The sequence below is a fragment of the Haliotis asinina genome, chromosome 3, assembly GCF_037392515.1.
Source record: "Haliotis asinina isolate JCU_RB_2024 chromosome 3, JCU_Hal_asi_v2, whole genome shotgun sequence".
NCBI classification, from domain to species: Eukaryota; Metazoa; Mollusca; class Gastropoda; order Lepetellida; family Haliotidae; genus Haliotis; species Haliotis asinina.
The window spans coordinates 38,162,344-38,174,458 of NC_090282.1; the positions used below are offsets into that span (position 1 = coordinate 38,162,344).

Here is a 12,115-nt window from a genome sequence, read left to right on the forward strand (position 1 = left end):
TTTAAACCATATGTTTGCAAAATAAGGAAAACAAGCAAAGGAAAATATTTTCGTCCACGAGCGAGATTAGTCGAATTAAGACCGGAATGATTTCATCTTTTTTTTGTCATGATACTTATAAACACACTTTCATTCATAAATTTACAACTTCCAAGACAATAAAATAAAACTATGAAAATTTAAGTGGAAGTCCAGATTCTTGTACTTGTCAGAAATTAGCGGTATTAAGTCAAAATGAGTTGAATTTTGTGTCATGATACTTATAAATGTATCCTCATTCATTTACAACCTCCGAAACACAGGAAAAGATGTATTTTTGAGTAAAAGTAATTATTCTGGCATATTTTTTAAAAATCGCCCTGAATTCGCAAAATTATGTCAAAATCAGTTGAATTTTGTGTCATGATACTCATAATGGCACTTTCATTCATTTACATCCTCCAAAACATTAGAAAAGATGTATTTGGAGTGAAAAGGAAATGTTCTCGTCCATGGGCCAAATGTTTTTCGCCCATGGGCGAGATGTTTTTGAACGTCGGTCTCAATTAGCAGAATTAAGTCAAAATGAGTTGGATTTTGTGCCAAGATACTCATAAATATATCCTCATTCATTTACAACCTCCAAAACACAGGAAAAGATGTATTTTGAGTGAAGGCAAATATTCTCGCCCATGGGCCAAAATGTCTTTCTCCCATGGGCGAGAGTTTTTAAAATGGCTCTCATTTAGAGGAATTAAGTCAAAATGAGTTGAAATTTCTGTCATGATACTCATAGATGTACTTTCATTCATTTACATCCTCCAAAACATTGGAAAAGATGTATTTAGGATAAAAGGAAATATTCTCGCCCATGGGCAAAATAGTTTTTCGCCCATGGGTAAAATTTTGTTAAATTGTTTAATGCCCATGGGCGAGCGAGTTTAAATTTTGAGTTTTCGAAAAAACTTTTTTTCATTTTTTCATCCTTAGCACATATACATAACAGCTGCATGTTTAATTTTGCCAAATCCCTTGTGAGAGAGTGGCCACAGTGCTTAGAGTTTCTGGACTTTTGTGAGTCCAGAATTAAATTGTGACGTGTTTATTGTTTCTATCAAATATGGTCGAATACCTATTAAGTATGATCTGCTGTTTTAGCGCCAGAAAAGAAATGACGCTTTCTCAAAGCACATCATCAAACATCCCTCACCCTCCACTCAGTGGCAACAACCAAACACATTACCCACTAATGTCTGTGACTAGCGCAAGAGCAAACTATTAGAGCATTTAATGATAAGACAATTAACACCGTAGCTGAACAGGGACGAATGAGTGTACTACCCAGTGCCTGGGAAGTCTGTTAATCACTTGTATAAACTCTAGTTCCCTTGTCTAAACAATATACATAGTAGCCGTACATTTTAACCTGTTTCTTGTTCAAATTATTGCATATGCATGCAACACTGGCTTCTTGGACAATTTATTATATATATTCATTTATGTAGCTTGTTTGTATCAGTTCATCTGATGAAGGGACACGGAAGCTCGGAGACGGTATGACATACAGGACAGAAGAAGTTGTCATCTACATGTATTATTTGCCTTTTACTTCAAATGAAAAATGTTTAAAAATCACTAAAAATATAATAAGGCACACATCTGAAGGCACACATTTGAAGGCACACATTTGTGTGTGTCTTGTTTTACATCTGCTTGAGAAAGTCTCCAACCCTGTTTGACAATGTATATCACTTTGGGATGTGTATTTAGGAAGGCCAATAACTCTTCTAGCTTCTTCCGAATGAATCATACAGGTTTTCGCAAGTATACTTATCCCAAACTTCAGATGCGTCCCTATTCGAAAATAATCCGTATGAAATCTGGTTGATAGATTGTCTATTGACCTCGTTGGTGACCAGTTTTTAAACAGACAAAATTTAGTGTTTATTTTTGAAATTGTGCTCATCGATCCTAATATATGTGTAAAACATTTCCAATACAGACTGGAATACAGGCAGTGTCCATAACAACATAATGACATTACCGTATTATACAATAAACATTGACGACGATGACTATTTCTTATCGATTGAAATGTTTTTAACGACTTCCGTCCGTATATGGAAAATGGGTGTTTCTTGTCATTGGGATGTTTGTGCTTTCGTGGCGTTTTCAAGATATGAATCAAGCTAGACGTGGGTTAGAAACGTATCGTGCTCATAGAGATTTGAAAACGGATATATATTCCTGATCGCTCTGCTCATCATCACCATCATCATATCAGTAAGTGAGTGAGTGAAATGTGATCATACATTTTTGTCTGTAGAAAGGTTCTATGAAGCCTCGTAATCTTGGATGATTTGAAATATTTCAGGCAAATCAAGTGTGTAATGAAATTTGAATGAACGTACTACAAGTTTTATCAGCCGGTTGTATATAATTATTGCTATTTACATCATATACATTTATTTATGTCCTTTTTAACTTTTTACTTTTATGATTATTTGTTCATTAATATTTTTATACATTTATAAACGCTCCCTAAGTAATTTATCTGAAACTAACAGGAGCAAAGTGTTGTAGCATGTCTTCAACGATTGAAGTAAAATACCAGTAAAACCTTTCTTTAATTTGAAACGAGGGGTTTCAAAGAGTCATCCCTCTGTGTTCACGATATTCAAATGGTAAATGTACTCACTGCCTGAGTATGGTAGTTTAGCCAAAGGACTGTACTGGACGCGGCCAGTCATGCTCGCTCTCATAGAGAACCCGTTTACATTATGAGACGTCATTGTGTTATGTACTTTCAACACACATCCAATACTCAGGATCCCTCAACCTTTCCCTCGGCCAGAAGAGGACTTCGAGACCCTTAATATACTACTAATAGTTTCGTTGTTTTCTTTTATTGTTGTGTTTTGTTTGTTTGTTATTATTAGATATTCATACATACTTATTTTGACTTTTCATATATTTTATTAATGGGGAATAGTAAATGCCTCATTCCAATGTACACACCAATGTATTCTTCCATCTGAATCCTGAGAGTTTATACTTATTTACTATTTTATTTCTTATGTATATTTTCAGATGGCATGTTCTAGTTCATTAAGGAATCATACGGCGCGCCGATCTACACTGATGTATGCAGTGGCGACCTTGTCTATAACGGCAGTCATACTGGTGATTATAGACCGAGTTTTCGCCCCTCCAAAACCTGTGTTAGGAATTCTCAGAGAAAGGAGATTTCAAATAACTGATCACTGTATCCTCCCAGGAATCTGTCGTGTAACACGAAATGGAACAGAGTATTTCGTATACCAGCGAAATCAAACATTTTACCAGCATCTGAACGCGCCAGTGGATTATAAAAGGTCAATAGTACATGAACAAAAGGTTGTGCCGAATATAGTTCACGTGACATGGTATGGTGGTCCTAAGAGAAACACTTTCTTATTCCACCACTTGGTGTGCCTGCTATCCATCCACAGATTTATTCAACCTAAGTACATTCTCTTCTGGTTTGATATGATACCGGAGGGAAAATACTGGGATCAGGCCATAGATAGCTTCCCCCAGATAGTGCTGGTATACAGGGTCCCTCCCCACAGCGTCCTCGGACAGCCCGTCGAGGTACCGGAACACCAGTCAGATGTAGTTCGACTCGAGGCTCTCATGGAGTATGGTGGCATCTATATGGACCTCGATGTCATCGTCTTGAGGTCCCTGTCGCCACTTCAGTTGTATGTATTATTTTCTTCATCTTGCTTTGGTATGAATCTGCTTTGATGTGTATACATGAAACTGTTTAAACTGTGTTAATATGAAGCATCTATTTAATCCCCTGTTGTGACATAAAACCATATTCTTCGGTTTATTGCTTCGTCCATCGTACTTTTCTTATGAACCCTCTAACATTATTGACTAGAAACTGTTAAAACTGTAAATACTTTAAAACTAATTAATGTACTTAAATGATATGGCACCATATATATAATCTGTCATAAAGCTTGATATTCTGCTATCATGACAGGAAACCGTATAATTTGGTGATATCTGACAACGCTATGAAACTTCATGAGTAGCTATCACGACAAGAAACCATATAATCTACAATGTCATGAAACCTAGGGATTTGCCACAATGACTAGAAACCATATGATCTACAATGCCAAGAAACCCAGTGATCTGCCACAATGACTAGAAACCATATAATCTACAATGTCATGAAACCTAGTGATCTGCCACAATGACTAGAAACCATATAATCTACAATGTCATGAAACCTAGTGATCTGCCACAATGACTAGAAACCATATAATCTACAATGTCATGAAACCTAGTGATCTGCCACAATGACTAGAAACCATATAATCTACAATGTCATGAAACCCAGTGATTTGCCACAATGACTAGAAACCATATGATCTACAATGCCAAGAAACCCAGTGATCTGCCACAATGACTAGAAACCATATAATCTACAATGTCATGAAACCTAGTGATCTGCCACAATGACTAGAAACCATATAATCTACAATGTCATGAAACCTAGTGATCTGCCACAATGACTAGAAACCATATGATCTACAATGCCAAGAAACCCAGTGATCTGCCACAATGACTAGAAACCATATGATCTACAATGTCATGAAACCTAGTGATCTGCCACAATGACTAGAAACCATATAATCTACAATGTCATGAAACCTAGTGATCTGCCACAATGACTAGAAACCATATAATCTACAATGTCATGAAACCTAGTGATCTGCCACAATGACTAGAAACCATATAATCTACAATGTCATGAAACCTAGTGATCTGCCACAATGACTAGAAACCATATAATCTACAATGTCATGAAACCCAGTGATTTGCCACAATGACTAGAAACCATATGATCTACAATGCCAAGAAACCCAGTGATCTGCCACAATGACTAGAAACCATATAATCTACAATGTCATGAAACCTAGTGATCTGCCACAATGACTAGAAACCATATAATCTACAATGTCATGAAACCTAGTGATCTGCCACAATGACTAGAAACCATATGATCTACAATGCCAAGAAACCCAGTGATCTGCCACAATGACTAGAAACCATATAATCTACAATGTCATGAAACCTAGTGATCTGCCACAATGACTAGAAACCATATAATCTACAATGTCATGAAACCTAGTGATCTGCCACAATGACTAGAAACCATATAATCTACAATGTCATGAAACCTAGTGATCTGCCACAATGACTAGAAACCATATAATCTACAATGTCATGAAACCCAGTGATTTGCCACAATGACTAGAAACCATATGATCTACAATGCCATGAAACCCAGTGATCTGCCACAATGACTAGAAACCATATAATCTACAATGTCATGAAACCTAGTGATCTGCCACAATGACTAGAAACCATATAATCTACAATGTCATGAAACCTAGTGATCTGCCACAATGACTAGAAACCATATGATCTACAATGCCAAGAAACCCAGTGATCTGCCACAATGACTAGAAACCATATAATCTACAATGTCATGAAACCTAGTGATCTGCCACAATGACTAGAAACCATATAATGTACAATGTCATGAAACCTAGTGATCTGCCACAATGACTAGAAACCATATAATGTACAATGTCATGAAACCTAGTGATCTGCCACAATGACTAGAAACCATATAATCTACAATGTCATGAAACCTAGTGATCTGCCACAATGACTAGAAACCATATAATCTACAATGTCATGAAACCCAGTGATTTGCCACAATGACTAGAAACCATATGATCTACAATGCCAAGAAACCCAGTGATCTGCCACAATGACTAGAAACCATATAATCTACAATGTCATGAAACCTAGTGATCTGCCACAATGACTAGAAACCATATAATCTACAATGTCATGAAACCTAGTGATCTGCCACAATGACTAGAAACCATATAATCTACAATGTCATGAAACCCAGTGATTTGCCACAATGACTAGAAACCATATGATCTACAATGCCAAGAAACCCAGTGATCTGCCACAATGACTAGAAACCATATAATCTACAATGTCATGAAACCTAGTGATCTGCCACAATGACTAGAAACCATATAATCTACAATGTCATGAAACCTAGTGATCTGCCACAATGACTAGAAACCATATGATCTACAATGCCAAGAAACCCAGTGATCTGCCACAATGACTAGAAACCATATGATCTACAATGTCATGAAACCTAGTGATCTGCCACAATGACTAGAAACCATATAATCTACAATGTCATGAAACCTAGTGATCTGCCACAATGACTAGAAACCATATAATCTACAATGTCATGAAACCTAGTGATCTGCCACAATGACTAGAAACCATATAATCTACAATGTCATGAAACCTAGTGATCTGCCACAATGACTAGAAACCATATAATCTACAATGTCATGAAACCCAGTGATTTGCCACAATGACTAGAAACCATATGATCTACAATGCCAAGAAACCCAGTGATCTGCCACAATGACTAGAAACCATATAATCTACAATGTCATGAAACCTAGTGATCTGCCACAATGACTAGAAACCATATAATCTACAATGTCATGAAACCTAGTGATCTGCCACAATGACTAGAAACCATATGATCTACAATGCCAAGAAACCCAGTGATCTGCCACAATGACTAGAAACCATATAATCTACAATGTCATGAAACCTAGTGATCTGCCACAATGACTAGAAACCATATAATCTACAATGTCATGAAACCTAGTGATCTGCCACAATGACTAGAAACCATATAATCTACAATGTCATGAAACCTAGTGATCTGCCACAATGACTAGAAACCATATAATCTACAATGTCATGAAACCCAGTGATTTGCCACAATGACTAGAAACCATATCATCTACAATGCCAAGAAACCCAGTGATCTGCCACAATGACTAGAAACCATATAATCTACAATGTCATGAAACCTAGTGATCTGCCACAATGACTAGAAACCATATGATCTACAATGCCAAGAAACCCAGTGATCTGCCACAATGACTAGAAACCATATAATCTACAATGTCATGAAACCTAGTGATCTGCCACAATGACTAGAAACCATATGATCTACAATGTCATGAAACCTAGTGATCTGCCACAATGACTAGAAACCATATAATCTACAATGTCATGAAACCCAGTGATCTGCCACAATGACTAGAAACCATATGATCTACAATGCCATGAAACCCAGTGATCTGCCACAGTGACTAGAAACCTTATAATCTACAATGTCATGAAACCCAGTGATCTGCCACAATGACTAGAAACCATATAATCTACAATGTCATGAAACCCAGTGATTTGCCACAATGACTAGAAACCATATGATCTACAATGCCAAGAAACCCAGTGATCTGCCACAATGACTAGAAACCATATAATCTACAATGTCATGAAACCTAGTGATCTGCCACAATGACTAGAAACCATATAATCTACAATGTCATGAAACCTAGTGATCTGCCACAATGACTAGAAACCATATGATCTACAATGCCAAGAAACCCAGTGATCTGTCACAATGACTAGAAACCATATAATCTACAATGTCATGAAACTTAGTGATCTGCCACAATGACTAGAAACCATATAATCTACAATGTCATGAAACCTAGTGATCTGCCACAATGACTAGAAACCATATAATCTACAATGTCATGAAACCTAGTGATCTGCCACAATGACTAGAAACCATATGATCTACAATGCCATGAAACCCAGTGATCTGCCACAGTGACTAGAAACCTTATAATCTACAATGTCATGAAACCCAGTGATCTGCCACAATGACTAGAAACCACATAATCTACAATGTCATGAAACCTAGTGATCTGCCACAATGACTAGAAACCATATAATCTACAGTGTCATGAAACCTAGTGATCTCTTATAGTGTGATACCTGAATATGTGCTATGATGTCAAGATGTGATATTTACGATAGTATGTCACCTATACATTTATTATTAAATTTCTAAGGATTAATAAAAACAAAATATGTTCCGCAATAATACAATAAAACCTTTCTGTATGAAGGTTCTAAGAAGCCCCGTAGTCATGGATGATTTGGAATATTTCAGGCAACTCTAGTGGCTTGGAATGTTTTCATTTTGTGTCATTAAATTTGAACGAACATACACGTTTGTTCGAATCTTCACAACGAATCCTGGATTTTCGATTCAAGCCACATTTAGCCCCTCACTACCTCATGCTTCACAAAGAAATCTTGAAGGGAACTGTTTTCGTATCCTGATGCAATAACTGTACTACAGTTTCTTTGTTGTTCATCATCTCACTTAGTAATCATTCCAGCTATATAATAGGGGTCTGTAAATAATCGAGTCAGGATCAGACAATCCAGTGATAAACAGCATGAGTATATGGTTATATTCCATCTATATAATGACGGTCTCCATTATCGAGTCTGGACCAGATAATCCAATGATCAACTTCATGAACATCGACGTACATAGTTGAAATGATATGTGTCAACTACGTTAGCGAGCCTGGCCACCAGATCCCTTTAATCGCCAAGCACAGGTTCCTGAAGACAAATCCTGTACCAGATCGTCACGAGTAAATGTACTGTGAACGCCTCAGTGTTGCAGTTGTGAGAATGTTTGTCTCCACGACATGTTCAGGCAGCACATGTTATCACACCCGACACCACCTCCAGATTACCAACTGCCCCGTTCATTACAAACAGTGGTTATGCAGAGAAGTATATGTTATTAGATACGAATAAATCCAGTATGTGTTATCTCTTCAGGTACGACATTACTATGGGATACGAGACCCCGGATGGACTCTGTAACGGCGTGATGGTGGCGACACCGTGGGCAGACTTCCTCAGGATCTGGTACAAGGAATACAAGACTCTGGACGACAGTGTGTGGGGCTACCACTCCGTACTGCTTCCTGCAATACTGGCACAAAAGTACCCTAACCTCATTAACACGGAATTCAGATCCATGAACCACCCAAATCCTGGAGAGAGCATGTCACTCCTGTACGGAAACAAGTCATTTGATTGGGAGACTTCAAATTATGTTGTCCATACTTGGATTCGAACGCAGGAAATAGCAGAAAAACTAAACCCGAAGTCAATAAGAACTTGGGACTGTGTGGCTGGTGAGCTGTTCAGGTATATATACTATGGTGACAAAGCTCTCATACCACCCCTTTAACCGAGTGGTTATTATACAACATTGACCACACCCTTGCCTCTGTTAGCACAGTATATGTGTCACTAGTATTTGACGAGCATTGACCAGTTTTGTGTGAAGATCACCCGTCAACGTTTAATCACCGTCGATGTTAATTTTGGAACCGTGTCCATTGTATATTTTTCAGCCTGCTGAAGATCATATTCTGTAAAGTTATATAAGTGTTACCATTAACATTTTCTTCCTGCATCCTGCCACTCCCTTGTTGAAGTTCGTAAACAAAATGAAATTCAGTTGTTAATTCTATGTTTGATGGTTTCACACGTTGTTTCTAGTTAAGCTACTGTTTCAACTTGGACACGACACATCCTATGCAAACTGAATTATTAAGAGATATTAATACATAAGTGAGTGAGTTTGGTTAAAAGCTGCTGTGACGAATGTTCCAGTTATATCAACGTTTTGATCGATTTTGGTTGTTTAAAGCTGCGCACAGGAATATGCCATCACTATGGTGACGGTCTGTAAATAATCGAGTCTATACCAGACAACAGAGTGATCAACAGCATGAGCATCGATCTACGCAATAGTGACGATATGTGTCAACCAACTCACAACCATTAGGGCGAGAGACACAGCAGACCTAAATTAGGCCACTGAATTTCGGTTCTTTCGACGACTGGGCCACGTTCGCTTGGAAGAAGAGGCTTATAGCTAAATACATTTGTACCGATGCCCGTTAAGAACAACTGCTTCTATCCTGCAGCTTTCTAAGAGGCCTAATGGCGTCACATTTGTGACATAAATGTATACATTTTAATTTGTAATTTCGATTGTCTTTTGTGTGGTGATTCCAAGCTTTCGCTTCAAGAATCTAGACATTGGGAAACATTGAAATGACAAGAAAAACTCCGCACCATAAACAAATAAATTAAATGACGAGAAATTTCGGCAAAAGATGTAATACTACTTCACAGGTGATGTCACTAGGCGTGTACCTTCTACAGTCAAACCCAATTGTGTCGAACTTGTCTGAGCCAAGGGCAAAAATCGACACATCCGTCAGCATAGTACCAAAACGACCAAAGTGTTTATAACATCGTTTTTATACAGTAAAGCTACACATACGAACAATACTTTTTGCAATAAACGTTTATTACAGTACTCATGATTGAATCAAAATATATAAATGTAAATTAATTCAATAATCTTATTCGTCACGCCAAATGCATAAAGGTTTCAGTGGCAACCACCAACTTTGACGGTTCGAGAAATAAGGATAAATGTGTACCTAATTTTGGGCTTTAAGGGACACTAAAATAGGTTCGACACAACGGGGAATTTGACACATCTACCTTAGACGCGACATTAGGGTAAATAAATTCTAATTCTAAGGAAATCAGCAGGAAGATATAGAGAAGACTATTCTACAAATGTGCATACATCTCCGGCCACATGCGAAAAGCGTCCAGAAACCACAAAGAGACAAGTACACGCTGTCATATACGCATTCATACATAAACATATAATAGCATGCACGTGCACGTGCACATGCACATGCACAGGCGCATGCATTCACATATAAGACCGTATTTTCATAAGGTTAGCACTAGAATTTGAAGTCAAGGAGAGGGACCAGTAGTCGGACAAACTTCAGTTTCATCTGGACTCTCTGGAGTGATTATATAGCAGGCCCCAATCACTTTCGAATGATTTCATACAATGTCAGGATGCAGTCACGCCACTCAGAATGATAAACTCCCTTTTTGCAGAATGGAAACGCTTAACGGATTGGAGCACTCCAACATCGACGGTACGGTGCAAGAGCAGTGTCAGACTGACAGAAAGAAAGGAAAAACGGGCTGCGAGTAAATCCGGCTGTCCGGGACTGAGATGGGTGAAAACTATGAGGAATCACACCCTCTTATATGGACACAAAGCGCTTGGGGCTTAAAAAGTATATCAGAAATGGTCTCTCGGAAAAGTCAAAGAAGCGGTGTTGTTTAGAGTTTACAACACAGGACGTTACAACACTTTCTGGTCGAGTTGGGAGTGAGTTTAGTGTTACGCCACTTTTAGCAATATTACTAAAACATTGTACCCATATTAGAAATCGAACCGGGTCTTCGGCGTGATGAGAGAAGGCTTTAACCACTAAGCTACCCCACCAGCCCTGATCGAGTTGGTCACTTACGTTTTCATTATCTTCCTGTTTTATGGAACTGATTTGTGCATGTCTGTGTCAAGATTCCACATTAAAGGATCGCCCAGGTTCATTTTACTGCTTATTCCCAAGGACTTTAACTGCCAGTTCTTCCCGTGTTTTAGTTACATTCTGACTTTACATATTATGCAAAATGACTTTTCATGTGATACAAAATATCTTATTACCATGTTGGTTATAGTATTTGTATTCGATAATATTTTCGTCCGGAGCAACATGTTGTTAAGAAACACACGCAAGCTGTTTGGGCGAAAGGCGTCCCGAACGGAGGTTGTTTCCCCTGGGTCCGCTCTGTGGTATTGAAGCGGAATAAAGACTACTGCGTAGTATTTGTGTATACACTAGCTATGACATCCTGTTGCAGAAGTACCCGTGAAGGTCCGTGTTATAATATTGGCCTTCAGTAAGCCATGCTTGTCGTAAGAGGCGACTGATGGGATCGGGTGGTCAGGCTCACTGACATGGTTCCCACATATCATCGGTTCCCAGTTGCGCAGACAGATCCTCATGCAGTTGATCACTGGATAGTCTGGTTCAAACTCGATTATTCACAGACCAGAGCTGGCGTAGTGCTGAGTGTGGCGTAAAACTAAACTCACTCACTCACTCGCTCACTGTTGCAGGAACTGTCTTCTCGATGTTCCTCGAAATGCTCTCGACCGCCTGCATGTTTGTTGGAT

General features: G+C 38.3%; 1 protein-coding gene across 1 annotated transcript; it reads left to right on the forward strand.

Annotated features, from left to right (window-relative positions):
- Positions 1 to 3,120: 3,120 nt before the first annotated feature.
- On the forward strand, positions 3,121 to 9,297 carry LOC137276807 (uncharacterized). The gene is made up of 2 exons (XM_067808452.1): positions 3,121 to 3,722; positions 8,815 to 9,297. The coding sequence occupies exons 1-2, from the start codon at positions 3,121 to 3,123 to the stop codon at positions 9,230 to 9,232; spliced, it is 1,020 nt and encodes a 339-aa protein (XP_067664553.1). The 3' UTR covers positions 9,233 to 9,297.
- Positions 9,298 to 12,115: the final 2,818 nt, after the last annotated feature.

What these genes read in the sequence shown, in the direction of transcription:
- LOC137276807 (XM_067808452.1), top strand. Translation starts at nt 3,121, where the DNA reads ATGTATGCAGTGGCGACCTTGTCTATAACGGCAGTCATACTGGTGATT. An exon ending in TCCCTGTCGCCACTTCAGTT is followed by an intron (nt 3,723 to 8,814) that starts GTATGTATTATT and finishes TTATCTCTTCAG; the next exon opens with GTACGACATTACTATGGGAT.